General features: G+C 44.6%; 1 protein-coding gene across 1 annotated transcript in view; it reads right to left on the bottom strand.

Moving 5' to 3' along the window:
- The window catches only part of PKHD1 (PKHD1 ciliary IPT domain containing fibrocystin/polyductin), a 340,735-nt gene that overhangs the window by 164,005 nt on the left and 155,918 nt on the right, over positions 1 to 20,812 (bottom strand). The window contains exons 38-39 of the mRNA XM_069974284.1: positions 8,283 to 8,495; positions 368 to 575 (exon numbers count right to left, since the gene is read on the bottom strand). Of these exons, the coding sequence (XP_069830385.1) occupies positions 368 to 575; positions 8,283 to 8,495 (421 nt within the window). The remainder of the gene's footprint in view (positions 1 to 367; positions 576 to 8,282; positions 8,496 to 20,812) is intronic.

Genomic DNA, 20,812 nt, shown 5'->3' on the forward strand with positions numbered 1-20,812 from the left:
CATGAAGACATCATAGTTGTTATGGCAGAATTTTGGCTGCTGTGGGGACATTACGGCTGTCTTTGGGGCATTGTGATTGTCAAGGGGGCAATCTACAGATGTCAGAAACAGGTACTGACTATAGATGAGCGAACCTCGAGCACGCTAGTCTGAACCCAAGCATGCAGCGTTTGATTACCCGTGGCTGAAGAAGTTGGATGCAGCCCTAAGGCTGCCTGACAAACATGGATAGAGCTATAGGCCATGGGCTGTATCCATGTTTCCCAGGAGTCCCAGGGCTGCACCGGTATTCAAATGTTACACATTCACTCATCTCTAGAACTGATCCCTAGACCTACAGAAAAACAATGTGTGGACTCTGACTCACCTCAGGGGTGGACTGATAGAAATGTGTGTACCGTTAATATTCACAATGGTCAGGATCTCTTCCCGTTTTATGGGACCGTAATAATTGGCTCCACATAGGACAAATTGATCCCCTATGCGCCAGTCCACAGGGTCCATTATAGTCAGCTTGGTGTCATTGGCTTTGGCGGGATATGCCAGATTTGTAGAAATGAACTTTGGAACCCAACCTAAAAGATTGAAGTCATAAAAATCAGACGAGTAAGACTGGGTTCACACTGCGTTTTCAGCATACGTTTAATGGATCCGTTTTTTTAACGGACAAAAAAATAGTGTCAGCAACGTTTTTGTGTCAGTCAAAAAAACGGATCCCTTTTGATCCGTTTTTTTTTATAATGGAAGTCAATGGAAAAATGGATCAAAATGGATGCACACAAATGCATCCGTTTTTTGCAATCCGTTTTTCATCCGGATGAAAACGGATGAAAAAAACGGATTGCAAAAACGCAGTGTGAACCCAGCCTGGCTTACACTCCCAATCATGTCTTAAACAGCCACTGTTGTTTGAGCAAACTTCCGAAGAACAATATAAGTGAATATAAGAAATTTTGTAAAATATCTTATCAGACAAAAATCCTGTAGCAGCCCAGGGATCAAGCAATGCCACGCTATGGAGGAGGGAAGTGTGTGTGTAGGGGGAGGATGGGAGAGTCGGGTAGAAAGAAGGAGATAGGAAGAGACCAAGGCTTACCTCCAGGCTTTATACACAGTACTACTTGGGACTGTCCCACCAAAATAGGGACTGATGGTGGCAAGCATGAAGGGGTACCAGGATACCAGAACAGGACTGCTACCTCTGCTACTCCCTAGACACTGTGGAGGTATAGCGTTACTACAAGGAGAATATCAGCTATAAGTCTTGAAGCTCTTGTATTGGCCTTCTTAAGGAATAGGTCAATAGAAGTCCATAAAGACTACGCCGGGGTGAACGTCCCCTTTAATCCGCCACAAGAATCCAATCCACTTTATGTCAGACATTTCCGCAAGAGAACAATGAGGAGCCCTCTCCCCCATACCTGCCTTCCGTCACGTATCGCACACCAGCACTTTTTTTTTCTCCCTCCATGTTCCCCCGCATACAGCTGGCACCATTTTTACATTATTGCCACTTAATCTATGGCGCTATTGAATGAGACAAGGAATATTTGCCTGCAGGAATCTGAAGACATGCTGAAAGGATCATTTAGATGCTAAGAGCAGTTGGCTATAACGGCAACATATTGCTAGGTAAATTTTCATCGCTGTCAATTGAATTACGCATTATTGTTAATGGGAAGATGTCTGTTACACAACATTGAGCATGTGCCCGATTATGACCAATTTTGGACAATTTGCCGAAGAAACATACGACCCCGAGGAAGGGAGAATTTTAAAAGCTTGCTAAGAAAGTTGGGGAAGTGATCACTGAGTGAGTAATTGAGAAGTCGATATTTTCTCATTTGTAACATGTTCCGCTCGGATATTTAGGTCTCTCTAACGTTCGCTGCAAATTGCAGAGAGAGGGGGGGGGAGAAGAAGTTTAACGGGATTTACATATCCCGGGAGGTGCGGAAATAATGTACAAGACGGATCTTAATTGCTCACAGAATAGGAGAAGTTTCTCTTCGTCTTGTCGGTCTGACTTTGCTCTATTGCACATTACGGCATCAGTAAAAAAAATCATCCTCGCCAATGAAAAATGGGGAAGCAAAAACTGATTTGTTTAAATTTGATGGAAATTTTCTTTAAAGGGTCCTAACACCTTAATTGTAAGTGGACCTTTGGGAGTCTAGGATTGCTGTCCTTGCTCTAGGATGTGGCCTAGTTTGTCTTGTCATGGTCGGCCATTAATCACTGCTGTGTTCACTTTCACACCTTTAAGATTCAGGAACCCCTTCGAACATTTCACATCCCTAATAGACTAGACAGCAACTCATCCAACCACTCTAAAATTCAGATTCTACCATAACCCCCACACCAGCACACTTTACATTTCAGCAGATTGAATGGTCAGCAGTGGTAACAATCTGGACTGTGTTAAAGAGGTATTCCGATTTTCTTAAAATTAAAACTTCTGCCTGCTAGGATTAAAGAATAACAAATGACCCTATACTCACCTCAACCGGGAGGACCGAGTGAGGAGATGGGGTACTTTGTTATTTCACAGCCGAGCAGGCTGTATTTAATAATACTTTTATTTGTATAGCGCACACAGATTCCGCAGCAGATTTTGCCAGATATTGCTCCCTGTTCCATTAGGGCTCACAATCTAAATTCACCTATCTGGTGAATTTTTTGGATGTGGGAGGAAACCAATGCAAACACGGAAAGAACATACAAACTCTTTGCAGATGCTGCCCTGGACTCCAAGGCTGCAAGGCTAACCACTGAGCCACAGTTTAGTTTTTACATTAATCAGAATACCCCTTTAAGGAGTGATTGCCTAAGTTTAAGGTTTTCTTTACTGATATCAATGGATTATTAAAACAGCTGAGTAATCTTCCCAATTGCATACTGCAGTATCCCACTTTGGATCCTTACAGAGACTGTGGTTGGGTGTTGCATGTGCCTTTACTACAGGAAACCTGTCATCACTTTCATGCTTCCTGAGCCAAGAGACATCAGGGTTTCTCTTTGCCTCAACTGCATTGATTTGTTCCTGTTCAGGTATAGGTATTAATCAAGGATGGTGGGACAGAGGGAAGCCACCAGGGACCGCCTTCATGGTTTAGGCAACATGACCAGATTAGTCCTCAGGGTTACCCCCTAATGGCACTGTGTAGATATGTTCACAGCGTGGGTTGAGGTATTCTCTGACTTGTCCTTCCTTTAGTGTTTAGCACTGCATCTTGGATATAAATGTTGCTTTAGGAAAGAAAGTCTCTGGGTTCTCTATATGTCCACTACCACAGCTGGTCTGTCCCGGACAGGGAACCTGGCAGAGCCAGGCTCCTGGCTAAGTTCAACAGGGATGCCTGATCTGTGTCATGCTCCACTGAGAATCAGAAAAAAAACTAGCTAAAAAGGACCTACACTTCCTCTCCCCATGTGACTACTTCCTACAGGGTGTATGTAACAGCTCCTGTGAGTGGTGAAGAAGAGAGTGCATAAAAGAGAAGAGGACAGAGATAGGTAGGAAGAGAAGAGCATCTCTCATTTCTACAGAATCACAAAATACATCATTAACCCTTGGCTTACTACAGCTGTACGACATACATAAATATATACAGGGACATCTTGTGGTAAAACCTGAGAATGCACCTTCATTACCTCTTTATGGTACAGTACTTTTAAGACAGGTGCCCAAACTAGAAACACCGGTGATGGGACACCACATACACACTCCTATCTTTTGCACACATAGCCCTACCAATCACAGGGAGACTTAGTTTGCCTCTATAAAAGGAGGTTAGTTCTTAGTGGGAGAGTCATTCTCTAGAGGGAGCCACTGGGAAATGAATCTCAGAAAATGGACGCTATTTTGGTTAAGCTACTGGACTGTCAGTCATTGTGCATTTACACACCAGGTTACAATTGGGTCATCTTAACCTGCAGAGGCAGCGCCTGTCTTACCAGGGGTGGGTACCAATGCCACTCCAGGCTACCATGACAAGTGCCCAAGTGACCCTCACCCACCTAGCATCCACAACACCACTTAATCTACCCCGACCAACAGGTCATGCAAGCTGCTAGCCTGCCACACATATGCCACTGAGAAGTCTGGGGAAGCCATGGGACACCCCCCACGAGACCTTAATTGGCAGCCATATTAGTTGTCACCCAGGTTTAGTTATATACTGAAAAATGTGCATCTGGGAAAGATGAGTTACAACTATATAAGCTATAAATAAGCTATAATAGGGTCATATTGATTATCACCCAGCTTTCCCTGTCTCCTGAAAGTCAATACTGTCTAATTAATCAATAATACGTCCCCTAATTCTATAACCAGGCAGATATACCATTGAGGAGTCTTGGAAAGCTGTATGGCCTTTCTGACTAGACGTCTAACGGCGGCCATATTGCTGGTCACCCAGCTTTTCCTGTCTCCTTCAAAACAAATCTCCTTAGTTATTCACTGATACATCCTCTGGCAGCCATATTGGTTTCCACGCAGCTTTTCTCTGAACAGAAGCAGCTGAATTAGAATTTAGCATCCAATTCCTTCCAGGAAGTGTAAAACGTGTAATTTGTCTCCTGTCAGTAATATTTAGGGATTATGGTCCCTCCTGCTGCCGCTCTCCTTGGTGGCGTCCATGTTCCAGTACAAAGTGTTGGAAATTGCTATTGATACCTGACTGTTTGGCCGCGTTCTCTTGTCACTTATCGTGTGCGGAAACATGAGGAGCTCAGGTTGAGACAGTGATAAATTTCTTCACCAAATAAATCAATAATCCGTCCTCCATCTCGGGAGTCAGGGGCCGTGATTAAACTGTCAGCTATTCCCCATTCCCCTCCTGCAAAACTAACGTTGCTTTAAAGTGACACCTGATTGGCAGCAGCTTTACGGGTGGCGCACTCTGATTGGCAGCACAGCTACACTTAGCTGTAGGCTTAAAAAAAAAAAAAAAAAAAAAAAAAGATGAAATTTTCCCAAAGCAGCACGACCACCCCAGTAAACGGACCTGCCATTCACCCTGAGAATTCTGGGAATTTTTTTGAACTCACATTAACATATCAAAGTCGACAGCTAACACAGCTCGCTTAAAGTTCTCAAATCAAGCGTGGCTGTGGAATATTTGCAACTTTCCACGAAAAAAAAAAACTTTGCGCCTGGCCGAGAATTTCAAAGTCTGTTTGTTTAGCGATCGGGAACTGAGATAGGATGATAAAAAAAATAATACGGACATGCTCCACAATTTGTTCTAATGCCGTCGACCCGAATGGGAACCAGCGGCCAGCGATCTGTGTTTAATGTGAGCCCATCCGACCTCGCATTCTGTAAGACTTTCTCAGTGCGAAACCGTGTGTTTTCAATGATCTCTAATTGTAGCCATCCAACGGGGAGGACCGGCCCATTGCAAAAAAAATATATATATATATTATTATTTTTCTTAACAGGCTCATATGGCAAATTAGCCCTTTGTTCCTCAGGCTCGGCATGCACGGGACTGCTGGAATATGGTATCTCTTAGTATAATCTATTGTTTAAAGATCTGCAATTCTCCTGATAATGATAACGCTAAATGTTTGTATAGGTGTGGTAATCTAATTCAGATACAGGGGCGGCTGCTACAAATTTCTCCAATTCAGGAGGAATTCCAGAGACGCTGGAACCAGGAACGTATGTGCAGAAATGTGTCGGTGTAGGAGGCTGGCCTGCTGGGATTTCCATAGGTCCAAGAAAAAATTAACTCCTTCGAGGCTGTTGGAGAAGCTTTAAGGGAAAATTATGTATTGCTTAATATTTTTTAAGAATTTTTGATGTTTTTAAATTTTCCATTTTACTATGTATAAAATTGTCCTGAAACTTTGTAGTTTTTGTTCTCACTGCTAGGTCTACAACTGAACTTTTGTCTGAAGTGATAAGAGGAGGCTGCTGTAAAGTGATCTGCATTGTGGCAACATGTGAGATAGAGGAGACAATAGCAGCTCCCTGTGGAATGACCTCTTTACAGGTCACAGAGTGCGCTCAGCAATGTTTCACATTTATCTCAGTGGAGCAGGTCCTGTCCATCGTCATCTATGTCCATGAGTTATGCTGTAAAGCATGTCATTAAATGCTGTTAAAAACAGCTCAGGCAAAATGGCAGCCCCATAACAATATACAAAAATTACAGTCTGAAGATAGAAAGAGATTGGAAAAAATGAACATGTTTCAGTATCTGACTCTAATCAGCAAACCTAGGTGATATATTCCCTTTAAGTAGGTTTGGTCCGCCATCCAGAAATGTCTGTTAAAATAACAATTCTGCAGCATTTGTTCTTAGAACTAAATTGTGCTCTGAAAAAAACACATCATTAAATTGACAACTGGGTGTTACCATTCTCCTTGCCAAGGGGGTGTGTCCCTATCCACTCTGACACAGTCCAACCACTGCTGACAGTGGACACACTCTACAGGCAAAGGAAAGGGTAATGCCCAGGTGCTGTCAATTTAGTCAAACTTTTACGACAATAGAGACACAATGCCAAATCGTTACTATACAGAGAGCTCATGAGAGCCGTTAACCGCACCTTACTTTGAAGGGGTTTCCGGGTTTTAAAATATTTTTGTAAATGCAGGTCCAGTTAAAACAAAGGAGACATACTCACCGGCCCTGATCCCCTGCCACTCACCCCTGCTCCTCACTTCCTGTGATGTTTCATTCATGCAGGAAATGGCCACTCAACCAACCAATGGCTACGGTGGGCCACTATTTTGGCCAGTGATTGACTCAGAGGGCATTTTGTTCAGTAACAAAATGTCAGAGGAAGCAGGAAGAAGTGGGCAGCAGTGAGACCAGGAGAAGTAGTGCAAAAATTAAGAAAAAGACAGCTATGGCTTCCTTTTTTACTGGACCTGAAGGCGTAAAAAAAAAACAACAACTCTTCACCATGATCAAGCTACACAAAATGTTGGGTGTCAAATGTCTTTATGTTTTGTCAAATTTAAGATTTGCTATATTCACATCTAGAGCTGCATTCATAATTCTGCCTGTGCCCTTGGATTAGTTCAAGAATGGGGAACCTAAAGCCCCCGCAGCTGTTGCACAACTACAATTCCCATCACACCTGGACAACCAAAGCCATAGAAGGTTCCTAAACCCTGGATTGATTCTGTGAAATCTTCTATGGTTTAGGGATTTTGAGGTTATTGGCGGTGAAGATCTCTTGTCCATTTGGGGATTTGACTCCATCGTATACTCCATCTGATTCCAGCAAATGAAGGAACGGTGTGGAATAACACTGAACGATTAGTGATCAAATGAGGAATTACAGCAAACGATTAGCGATGATTTTAGGTTCAGCACAAAAGATGCGATCAACAACACACAAAAGATTTTCCTATTGTTGCCTGCATTCACACAAAACGATTATCATTTAAATTGACAATATTTCACACAACAATCGTCCTGTGTAATGGGACCCTAAGCCAAAGCTTTGACTGTCCAGACATAATGGGACGCAGGTGTCCCCTCCTGTTCTATAGTCACGTCTGACCTAGAAAAATGAGGAGTCTGCCCCTCAACTATGTTGCCATAAAATGGCCCATGTGAAATCTCGTGCAGTAACTCCATTGGCTCTGCGGACCTGTTAGATTACTAATAATCTATGTGATGTCTCTTCTTGACACCACAGCTGAGGAATAGCTTGTTCTTCTAGGTCAGGCACGGCTATAGGAGAAGAGGGGAGGGATCCGGGCAAGCAAAGCGGCACTTCGAGAGATATAGTCATCACCTCTGTGCCCCAAAGAGATGATTTACTTATTGACTGTAAAGAAAGTTTTATGGTAGCTTCACACGTTCCGGATTTGCAATGAATCCTAGTTGTGTGATTTTCAATGGGGTTACATACCCACAGCAGAATTTTCATTACCCTGCAAGTATGTAACCTGGGCCCTTTAACCCCCCGCCTCCCAAATCTCGCCGCATACATAACCTGGTCGATGCCGCAGCTGGATATGAGGCTCTCGTCTCCCATCGGTCCTGCTCAGCCAATCAGTGCATGGCCCCAAGCAGGTAATGTATGTGGGGGGGCTGCGGTGGCGGGGGGTTAAAGGGGCGTGGTTACATACTCACAGCGGAATGAAAATTCAGCTGCGGATATGTAATCCCATTGAAAATCAAACTAGAATCAACTACACCAGTCTTAAAAAATGTCCCCTATAAAGTTCTAATAGACATCAGGAGGGTTATAATATACGAAGAACAAACATCCGGGGATAAAAAGGAATAAAAAAGACAACACAGACTCACCATGGATGGAGATAGATGCATTGCGAACATTTAGAAACTTCACTCCATAGGGATAGAATGGAGCAGTATATGAGCTCCCGTACAGGGTGATGTTTGCAGTTCCATCAAATGGTTGTGAGGAGGTGCCTACTTGAAGTTCCCCACCATCTGAAATCAATATATAATGGGCCCGGAGATGAACGAATCCTGATCCTATGAATATTAGTTTACCACCTAGAAAAAAAAATATAGAAGAGAGTAAGGAAATGTAAAAGTTATTGTCAGCCACCAATAGTGTAGTATCTGTCAATAAACTAGTATAGTAAACATAAATGCCAGGCTCCTGGGTGAGGATAGTGTTTCCTGAAGAGACATCTATGAGCCAGACATGTTAGGTTAAGCCATTAGAAATTTTACTTATCCAAAAAAGACATAGCCCAAGCCTGCAATGAGAGATGACTGAACATACAGTACAATGAATGTGAACCAGGGGACCTGCACGCTGGTACTTGGGGCAATATGGTTTGATCAAATTATATACCAACATCCTGGTGTTGGTTTTTAAATGTAGCCGAGAGGCATTAGTGTCATCCATAGGTGTGAGGTGCAGCGCTCCTTTCTCTCCTTGTCCGTATTTTACGTTTCTCTCTTTTATGAGTGTTTGCACTCCTCCTGGAAGACCCATGTAACTGCAATCAGCAGGAGGCACCTCTGCACACATGTCCAGTACCTCTTATCTTTCCTATTCTACCTGCAGGAGCAAAGGTGAGTGTTTAAGACCATGTACACACTTGTGTTGCTTGGTGACCTCTTTCTCCGCCGGCGTTGCCTGCTGAGTTTGGGGGGCTCTTGGGGATTGGTCCTGTGACAGTGGGGTTGCAGAGCCATTCTATGGCCTCCCTTCCCGGTTTGTGCTCGCTTTGCGGGGTTGGCGGTCGCTGACCGACACAGTGTGGAGTTAGTGTAGGGATTCATGTGAACCAGGGGACCTGCACGTGGTACATGGGGCAATGTGGTTTGATCAAATTATATACCAACATCCTGGCGTTGGTTTTTAAATGTAGCCGAGAGGCATTAGTGTCAGCCATAGGTGTGAGGTGCAGCGCTATTTTCTCTCCTTGTCCATAATTTACATTTCTCTCTTTTCTGAGTGTTTGCACTCCTCCTGGAAGACCCATGTGACCGAAAGCAGCAGAAGGCACCTGTGCACACATGACTAGTACCTCTTATCTTTCCCATTCTACCTACAGGAGCAATGGTGAGTGATTAGACCATGTTCACACTTGTGTTGCTTGGTGGCAGCTTTTTCTGCCGGCGGTGCCTGCTGGGTTTTGGGGGGCCCTTGGGGATTGGTCCTGTGACATTGGGGTTGCAGGGCCGTTCTATGGCCTCCCTTCCCTGTTTGTGCTCACTTAGCGGGATTAGCGGTCACTGACTGACACAGTGGTGAGTTAGTGTAGGGACCCATGTGAACCAGGGGACCTGCACGTGGTACATGGGGCAATATGGTTTGATCAAATAATATACCAACATCCTGGCGTTGGTTTTTAAATGTAGGTGAGAGGCATTAGTGTCAGCAATAGGTGTAAGGTGCAGCACTCCTTTCTCTCCTTGTCCATATAACTACTATAATACTGCCTCCTATATACAAGAATATAACTACTATAATTCGCTTCTCATGTGAACACACCTACTGAACACCTTCCCTCTCCCCGCTGAACCTGCTCCAGTGTGTCTGCAATAAACCCTCCTGCATGCTACAGTTGGTGAGTGCGAGACTCTTTTTCTTCACTTTCACATACCTACTATAATACTGCTCCTATGTACAAGAATATAACTACTATACGGGTAAGTGCACACGTCCGACGTAAAGTCGTCACAGAATCCACTGCTTGCCCCTGCTCGCAGACTGCGGCGGGCACGAGTCTCGACCCGTGTTATAGACTCCTTTCTATGCACGGGCGGATACCGTTGTCTGTCCAAAGAATGAACATGTCGCATTTCCGAAGTGTGCACTTACTCTAATACTGCCCCATATATACAAGAATATAACTACTATAATACTGCCCCCTATGTACAAGAATATAACTTCTATAATACTGCTTCTATATACAAGAATATAACTACTATAATACTGCTCCCTATATACAAGAATATAACTACTATAATACTGCCTCCTATATACAAGAATATAACTACTATAATACTGCCCCTTATATACAAGAATATAACTACTATAATACTGCTCCTGTATACAAGAATATAACTACTATAATACTGCTCCCTATATACAAGAATATAACTACTATAATACTGCTCCTATATGCAAGAATATAACTACTATAATCCAACTAGGGGAGAAGGTCTGAGTTTGCACCAAAGTCCAATATCATGTCATGTGTACCCACGAGCTAGGACTTGTACAGTGAGGATAATAGGCTAACGGTGTGCAGCATAGGGGTGCAAAGCTTAAACAAAGTATATAGGTAATCCAACAAAGGAGACAAAGAAGCTTGCACTCACCAAAAAACCGCTGCGGTATAGGTCCGTTTATTTCGTCTTGATAGACAAGAGTGGGGCGTCCAGTGGCTACAGCCGTTTCACGTGACTAATCACGCCTCTTCTGGCCTGGGGACCGTGAGTGCAAGCTTCTTTGTCTCCTTTGTTGGAATAACTACTATAATACTGCCCCTATATACAAGAATAAAACTACTATAATACTGCCCCCTATATACAAGAATATAACTACTATAATACTGCCTCCTATATACAAGAATATAACTATTATAATACGGACAAAAAGAGAGAATAGCGCTGCACCTCACACCTTTGGCTGATACTAATGCTTCTCAGCTACATTTAAAAACCAACTCCAGGATGTTGGTATATAATTTGATCAAACCATATTGCCCCATGTACCAGCGTGCAGGTCTCCTGGCTCACATGGGTCCCTACACTAACTCACCATTGTGTCAGTCAGCGACCGCCATCCCCGCAAGGCTGCTCCTATATACAAGAATATAACTACTATAATACTGCTCCTATATACAAGAATATAACTACTATAATACTGCTCCTATATACAAGAATATAACTACTATAATACTGCTCCTATATACAAGAATATAACTACTATAATACTGCCCCCTATGTACAAGAATATAACTATTATAATGCTGACAATTAGAGATGGGCGAACCTTGAGCATGCTCGAGTCCATCCGAGCCCGATCGTTCGGCATTTGATCAGCGGGGGCTGCTGAAGTTGGATATATTGGCTGTATCCATATTTTCCAAACAACCTTAGAGCTTTATCCAAGTTCAGCAGCCACCGCTAATCAAATATACTCCTATAATCGGGTTCGATTGGACTAGCGCATGCTCGAGGTTCGCTTATCTCTACTGACATTCGGTAAGATTTACCCTTTAAGCGAGCCAGGTGAGTGAGATTTATACCCATTTAATGCTTAGCATACGAGAAAATATCAACACAATAATCGTGTAACCAAAACATAAAAAAGCAAAAACTAACTTCTTCTGAAAATCTTCCACCTTGCCAGCAGAGACTTGGCTCAGATGATAGATTGCATTAAGAGGACACGGTCATATATAAATTTACAAGCCCCATTATAAAAACAAGGCAGGCAGAAAGACAAGACGTATCAGCGCTCATTCTCCAAACATACAACCCGCGCACTTAACTTAGAATAAATAGACAAGGCCGGGGCTTTACAGAGCAGCAGATCCTTTCAGCTCCAGAGGACTTGACCCCGTCTCTAAAAAGCCAAAACCAAATACGCCTCCAGCATTCAGCACTGACCCTTAAATTGTTTGCTACAGCTCTGTGAGAAATGTTGCAATGTCCTACAAGCAACCTAAGATAATTTTATAAAAAAAAAAAAATCAATTGACTATTGTTATGGTGGAGGAAAACAAAACAGGGCTGAAGCTGTGAAGCAACACATGACCACTCCTAATCTGATATGTAGAGCGGATAGGTTATCTTCTATATGCAATAGCAGGTTACATATAGATAGACATGTATTTATTCGCCAATGATTAGGCTACATTTACACATAGTAAAATAATACCAAAATACGGGCATAAGTTTAAGTGAAAATAAAACAATGTGTGAACAGGTGAAAATAAAACAACAACATATTTTTACACCTTTGGCTATGTTCACACAACTTACTATTTTGCAATAGTAAAAAAATATAATGTTCCTGCAGATACAGAGGTATCGGCTGTAGGAACGTCCTGAATGTGTGGTGTCCCACCTTGGGTGCTGTCAAGAGCACCTGAGTAAGTCACTCTTTTAGGTTAACAAGTGGGAGATGTAGTACTTTGTTTTCCCCACTAGGTGTCTGGTGCACTGGTTCTACCTCACTGTCAGCCACAACGTTTCTGGGTCAAGATTTGTACTGTTGAATGACGTGTACTGTTATAATGTAATAAAGTATTCTATTTTTATTCAACACACGGGACTCTGTCAAATCTAACAGCACTTGAACCCACACACACCACCGAACACTTGGGTAATTTTATCCCTTTCTGTGAGTGGTGGTACCAACTACCTAGGTGGGTCTGCTACCACTCCAGGTTACCGTGACAAGTGCCCAAGTGACCTTAACCCCTTAACGACATCGGGCGTAAATTTATGCCCTCGCATCCCTGCTACTTAACGCATCAGGACGTAAATTTACGCCCGATGTTTCCCCGATCGCTGTGTGTTCGCACACAGCGATCGGGGAAGATGGCCTGCTATAAATCATAGCAGGCCATCTTAGCTTCTCGGCACGGGGGTGGTTAACACCCCCCGTGCTGATGATCAGCCAATAGCGGCGATCGGAACCTTTCCGGGTCATCGGTGACACGATGACCCGGGAAAAATGGTGGTCGGTGCTGTCCGAGGACGGCACTGAACGCCATTACTGTAAAAAGTAATGGTGGTCACAGTGCCACCGGCCCGATCGCCGTGAACGGCCGGCCGGCCGTTCACGGCGATCGGGCCGGTGACACGGCGATCAGAGTCCACAAAAATAGTAAATACCTGCTCTGGACCCCTCAGCTAGGTAGCTGAGGGGTCCAGAGCAGGTATTTGTACATTACTCACCTGTCCCGGGGTCCTGATCGGCGTCTTCCGGGTTCGCGGCGTCCTCAGTCATTCCGTCGGGTCTTCGGCTATTTCCCCATTGTCTTTTTTCGGCTCCAGCCTCGTCTTTTTCCGGATTTTGCGCTCTGCTGCCCTCTAGCCGCTGATATGTGTAATACACTTATCAGCAGCTAGAGGGATGTTCAGAATGTAGAAAAAGTTTAGGGTTTTTTTTTTCCAAATTTTTTTTTTTCTATTTTCCGCACCCTATCGCCGTTGAGTGTTGATCAGCATCGCACGAAAGTGCGCTGCTAATCAGCAACTCCTCCTTTTTGGCGTAGGGTGTTTTTTTACTATATTCTACTGCCACGGTCAGCTGATAAGTGCCGCACATAAGTGCGGCATTTATCAGCAACTCCTTTGTTGGCGTAGGTTTTTTTTTTATACTTACTGTAAAAAAACACATTAAAAAACACTACATTACACCACACTACATTGAATAAAGTTTGACACTACACCACTACATACCCCATATACCAATCCCCGTATAAAGATGGCCCCCAGGGTGTTTTCGGCGTCGGACGCATACGTTATTATTGCCTCCGTCACCGAAACAGCCAGTGAGGATGAATGGGGGGGATCCTTCTTTCCTCCATTCATCCTCATCATCCAGTGACGTGTCTGGGGGTAGCGTAGCGTACGCTGCCCCCCAGACACGTCTTTTCCGCCAGTACCGTCCCAATAAGAGATGACGGTATGAATTTCTCCAAACTCTGTGAGAGTACCTCAGGGTACACTTACAGATTTAGGGTACGTGCACACTGCGGAATGGCGAAGGATAACCCTTCGTGCATTCCGCAGCTGGCACCCTCCGGCAGACTAATGCAGGCGCGCGTCTCCACCCGTGTCATAGACTCCAATCTATGCACGGGCGGATTCCATCGTCCATCCAAAGAATGAACACGTTGGACTGAGAGCGGAATCCGCCCATGCATAGAATAGAGTCTATGACACGGATGGAGACGTGTGCCTGCATCAGTCCGCCTGTGGGTGCCAGCTGTGGAATGCACGAAGGGTTATCTGTCGCGATTCCGCAGTGTGCACGTACCCTTAGAGTGTATGTAGGAAGGGACACCTGAATCCAGCCCCAGATGAACCCCAAACCCCCCCCCCCCCCCAATCTTCGGAACAAGTGGGAAGATCGTTCGAGAACTGATCTTCCCACTGCTGGATAAAGGTCACCACCTGTACGGGGATTACTTTTATACCAGCACCCCCTCTTCCGGTCCCTCGCTGCCTGAGCTACTGTAGCTTGCGGCACGATCCGAAAATATCAGAAGCAGTAATAGCGCCCTAATATTTAGCAGCCATGGAGCGGACCCAGCACTTCTGGATATGAGGGACCCCGTATCGCACCAGGACAACATTTTCCAGGTGACGTCCCCCACACTGGAGAAAGGGAGACCCCAGAAGAAGTGCAGAGTGTGGCGTAACAGGGGGATCAGGAAGGACACCATTTACCAGTGTGACACCTGTCCTGATCACCCCGGCCTCTGCATACTGGATCACTTCAAGGCGCACCACACGTCATCGGAGTTCTACATTATCTAAATTCTGTCCCTTATTCCTATTTCAGGGGTCACGTTGATCCAGGGATTATTCTGATCGCCATTATGGAGTCGGGAAGGAATTTTTCCCCTGTGATGAGGCTACTGTTGTTTGCCTTACGAGGGTTTTTTGCCTTCCTCTGGATCAACACAGATTGAGTTTGATGGACACCTGTCATTTTCAACCTTATAAACTAATAATTGGCCTAATACCCAGAATAAATTAATAATTGTCCCTTTTCCCCAGCTAAATAGGTATGGCCGCCATTCCCATTAGAGGATGCCATGATGCAATTACAAAGCCTCTGTGCAGCCAGGACAGTAGAAACCCCCCACAAGTGACCCCATTCTGGAAACTACACCCCATAAGGAATCTAACAAGGGGGGCAGCGGGGATATGGCCCCCTGGTGACGGCCACATTTGGGCCGTGAAAATGAAAAAAATTGTATTTTTTTTTCTCGGCACATGTTCTACGTAAGTGCCCGTCACCAGTGGGGTCCATATGCTCACTGCACCCCTTGTTAGATTCCTTATGGGGTGTAGTTTCCAGAATGGGGTCACTTGTCGGGGGTTTCTACTGTCCTGGCAGCACAGGAGCTTTGTAATTGCGACATGGCCTCCATCCTCCATTCCAGCCTCTAAATGGCGCTAGACCAACATTTAGTGTAATTTTTGTAAAATTTTTACTCTAAATCATTAATCTTGTCATCATTTTTTCATTTTCACAAGGGGATAAAAGATAAAAAAAAACACTAAATGTGTAGCGCAATTTCCCCTGAGTACAGAAATACCCCACATGTGGACATAAAGCGCACCCTGCGGGTGCAGGGTAAGCCTCCGAAGGGAAGGAGCGCTATTTGGATTTTGAAGGCTGGATTTGGATGGAATGGATTTCGAGGGGCCATGTTGCATTCAAAAGGCCCCTGTGTTGCCAAGACAGTTGAAACCCCCCACAAGTGACCCCATTATGGAAACTACACCCCTCAAGGAATCTAACAAGGGGTGCAGTGAGGATATTGACCCCTTGATGACGGGCACATTTGTGCCATGAAAGTGAAAAAATGAAAATATTCCCTTTCACGTCACATTGTTCCACATTTTTGCCCGTCACCAGTGGGGTCCATATGCTCACTGAACCCCTTGTCCTTGAGGGACGTAGTTTCCAGAATGGGGTCACTTGTGGGGGGTTTCCAGTGTCTTGGCAGCACGAGGGCTCTGTAAATGCGACATGGCCCTTGAAATCCTTTCCAGTGAAATTAAGCTTCCAAAAGCCAATTGGCGCTCCTTCCCTTTGGAGGCTCGCCCTGCACCCAAATTGCGCTTTATCGCCACATGTGGGGTATTTCCGTACTCGGGAGAAACTGCGCTACACATTTTGTGTCTTTTTTTTCCTCTTATCCCTTTAAGAAAATGAAAAATTGAAGGCTAGAACAACGTTTTAGTGTAAAAAATAATTTTTTCTTTTTTCACGCCATATTGTTTGGAAAATCTGTGAAGCACCTGTGGGGTCCAAATCCTCACCGCACCCCTAGTTACATTCCTTGAGGGGTGTAGTTTTCTAAATGGTGTCCCTTTAGGGGTCTTTTTTAGGTTTTGGCACCCCAGAGCCTCTGCCAACCTGAAGTGGTATGGTCAAAAATGACCAAATATAACGGAGGCGTTGAAATTCACTAGGCACTCCTTTATATCTGAGGCTTGTGGTTGCGTCAAATAGCGCAATAGGGCCACATATGGGGTATTTCTATAAACTGCAGAAACGGAGCAATCAATATTGGAGTGCATTTCTCTGGTAATAGGTTTATAATTATGAAAAATATTGGATTACAATAAAATCTCTGCACAGAAAATTAAAATTTTCAAATTTCTTACACACTTAGCTTTTATTTCTGTGACTCCCCTAAAGGGTTAAAAAACTTTCTGGATATGCTTTTGCAGAGTGTGGGGGGGTGCAGTTTCTGAAATGGGGTGCTTTGTGGGGCTTTCTAACATACAGGCCCCTCAAATACACTTTTATAAAGATCGTTTAATAAATGTCGCCAACATAAAGTAGACATGTTGCTAATGCTATTTAATATATATGTGGTATAACCACTTTCTGTATAAGCAAAAAAGTTTCAAAGTTGGAAAAATGCATTTTTTCAAATTTTTTCACGTTATTTGGGTTTTTTTCATAAAGATTCGTTATGAGTATCGACTCCAACTTTCCAGAAATGTGAAGTACAATATGTCACGAAAAAACAATCTCAGCATCCCGAAGTTATTAATGAATAAAGTGACACTGCTCATATTCATAAAATTTGTCTCTGTCATTAAGGCCATTTCAGGCTCTGTCCTTAAGGGGTTAAACACTCCCAACCATTGGGGACAGTAAACCGGCCAAAGCAGGTACCTATAGCACACCTGTACAAAAACACCCAGTACCCGTACCCAGAAGTGATCGAGTATCACAAATGCAGCCCGGCCACCGGCAGTTTAACAGCGTCCGTTGCTAGCAATGCTCCAAATGGGATTACAATAAAACAGCACAGGAACAGCACTGAAGATGAGAGTAAAAGACATACCTTCATCCTCAGAGCTCTGTGCGCAATAGGGAGATATCAGCAGGTTAGATTTGTCTTTTTGGTTAGCAGGTTAGATTTGCTTCCCTTTAAGGATGGAAATGTCATAGATTTTTTTTGGTGTTTTATCCACTTTTGCACTCTAAGTTTATTTTTGGAAGACTATAAAGGGATCCCGTTTTAGGACTTGCTGCCGTACCCCTGCGTATTATCTACAAGAGGCAGAATTATAGTAGATATGTTTCTGTACAAAAGTGGCGGTAGTATACTATATTTTTCCCATAGGATATTGTAACAGTATCAATTTCTTTCTTCCTATTCTCGTTTCCTCCAAATCATCTGAATTATCCAGAGATGATCATAGCGGCGTCTGTCTTCTTGCTATAACTAGATTATGGATTACAGAGGGAATGTCGGACTGTTTAACAGATTTTAAATGTGAAGAAGAAGATTAAATGAGGGGAGGCGGGGGCTGGTGAAGGACATGGATCATCTTGCTGAATTACATTCCTTCATGAATCGTTGGTTATGATATACATTGTTGTGCTGAACGCTGAAGATGTTTTCAGATTGCGGGATAATTGGAGGAAGGATTAACATGTAGTGTAAGAATGAGAGGCGAGGGATGAGCTAGGAGATGAGACGGCCATGGTGTCCTCACAAGTGGTTGGATGGGGGAGCAATGAATGGCCAAAGGTGGTGCCTAAGAGTGGGGCTAGGTGACATTTGCTGGTAAGAGATACATGGCAAAACCAAGAGATTACATACTATTGAGGAAGAACATGGCTGCTATGGTGAAATGAATAAGTTAGGCCTAGTTCTGGTTAGTCCAATATCTACATAGTGGCCAGAACATGAATATGGCTTAAAGGGGGTTTATGATTCGACATTACTTATCCTCTGCCCACAGGTTAGGGGACAAGTGTGAAATTATGGGAGATCTGACCTCTGGGCCTCTAAAGCAGCACCCAACCACTTTATTTTCAACGAAATTGCAGGTCGGTGCGAGACCTGCAGCTCCAATCATTCTCTATATTGTGCTGTACTCTGCTCGCTCCTGAGACTCCATAGAGAATGAAAGGAGTTGCAGGACACACGCCGACCGGCAACGCCATTCAAAATAAAGTCAAACTTTCAAACTTGTCCCCTATTCTAAACCTGGTATAACAGTCAAGAGTATGCCCCCAGCTCAGACTAAACCCAGGGATAAAGTGGTCTAGGCTATCTTTTACCCCGGGGTATTAGTCTGGCCTGGGTGGGGGTTAATTTGGCCTGCTACACCCAGGAAAATACCAAACACCCCCCCCCCCCCCCAGCTGTCTTGTATGGCAAAACCTCACACTCCAATCAGAGCCCATTGTGGTCCTTGCTATGGTCCCCTCTCTTCTACATAGTCCATAGTGACTGACTATAGGATTTGGCAAACTCTTGTAGGTATACAATGATAATTGTAATGAATCCAGATTAGTGATGAACGAGTAGTATTTGATCAAATTGCTATTGCTATTAAATACTACACTATTCAAACTATTCAAATATTCGATGGAAAACGCAGTATAAATTCGATTGGCCCTCCCACCCAACCCTCTTGGCCCTTTTTTCAGCCAATAAACATGCAGGAGGAGGGACAGGCACTAGAAATAGGCAGGACTTTAACTGTGATTCCTTAACTGTGATTGGCTGGCTAAAGCATGTGACCTCCTGAGTATACGAATAGGGGATTTCATATTCGTGTCACTTGCTGGTTGGAGCTGGAGAGGGAAAGACAGTATACCAGGGAGAAAAAGCTTTTAGGTGAAGTTAGGTAGGAAGGGACCCCCAACGACCCCCAACGATTTAGAAGCTGTTGTGAGACGTGAGTGCGTTCAGACAGGCAGGCAGTGCAGCGTCAGCAATAGGCTGTAGTGTATCTGATACGGTATACAGCTGTATACTGCAAGTGTGCCATAAAAGCTATTATCTTGGTACTACTGATTTGACGACTACTGTGCGTCCTATGAAGAATGTGAACGGCTTTTTCTGTTTGGCATTCTGAAAAAATGTATACGGCTGTATACTGCGAGTGTGCCATAAAAAAACTGTCATACGGCTACAATGCATAAGGCTAGCGCAAGGGGACGAGGACGCTGCTGGGGAAATGCTGCTGGGGGCTCAAGCCACTGTCAAGTGAGTAGAGATACAGCAGTTGCTGCTGAGGGGCGGCCAGCATTGCGTGCATCCAGCATCCCTGGTTGCATAGCACAGTTGCACAGAGGGCAGGGTACACTACTGTTGAGGCCTGAGCAGCGTGACCAAGTCTTACAATGGATAGCAGAGAGAGCTTCCACGCATTCCAAAAGTCTGACCTTCCTTTCTCCCAACCTGATCAATTATCCTAACACAGTCATCCCACACTTGCCCATTCTGAGGAGCTCTTTTCGGGTCCCTTTCCACAATTGGACTCAACTACTTGAAGAATCCCAGGAGCTACCTGAAGTTTTTTGTCTGTAGTGATGCACAAAATCTGGAGCGTCCAGTTGATTTTGTGGTGTGGACCGGCAACCTGAAGTCACGATGACTGATGCTGACAAGTAGGAGTAGGAGTAAGGCCCCGTTCCCACTGAGCAAAACTAGCGGAATTCCGCGGCGGAATTGTCCGCCGCGGAATGCCGTTAGCCTCCCGCTCATAGTGGGAGTCTATGGGAGATGCGTGCTCCTGCCCTGTCCGCGATGAAGAATGAACATGTCCGCCGCGGAATTCCGTTAGTTTTGCTCAGTGAGAACGGGGCCTAAGGAGGTGGAAGTGGAGGGGCTGGACAATAAAGTAAACAACCTCACCTGGCCAGGGGTGATGTCCAGCGGGAAAAGTAGTGGAGGTGTGGAGGCCCACGCAGCACCTAAAAAGGTGGCAAGAGGCAGAGGGATGTCCAGAGGTAGAGGACAGACGAGTCAGCGGAGGCAGGCCAGAGCCACCAGGGCCGAAGCTGTTCCCAGAAGCAGCCAGTCGCGCAAAGCTCCCCCCTTGAGGTCACACAGTTCTTTGGTGTGGAGGTTTTTTAATGTTTGTGCAGATGACAATGTTTGTGCGGAAGAAGAACAACTTGACGACCACACCCATGCGGCGTCACCTGGAAGCAAAGCACTGGGCTCAGTGGGAAAAAGAAACACAGGAGAACCTGTGCCCGGCGTTGCTGCTGCTGTCACTTCCCCTGTTTCGTCTGCTGGCGCTACAGTCCAGACCATCAGCCAGGAAACCTCTCAATCTGCCTGTGCTTCGGCCACTTTGGGGCCTTCTTCAGCCTCCCTTTCGCC

The sequence above is a fragment of the Dendropsophus ebraccatus genome, chromosome 6 (genome assembly GCF_027789765.1).
Source record: "Dendropsophus ebraccatus isolate aDenEbr1 chromosome 6, aDenEbr1.pat, whole genome shotgun sequence".
NCBI lineage: Eukaryota > Metazoa > Chordata > Amphibia > Anura > Hylidae > Dendropsophus > Dendropsophus ebraccatus.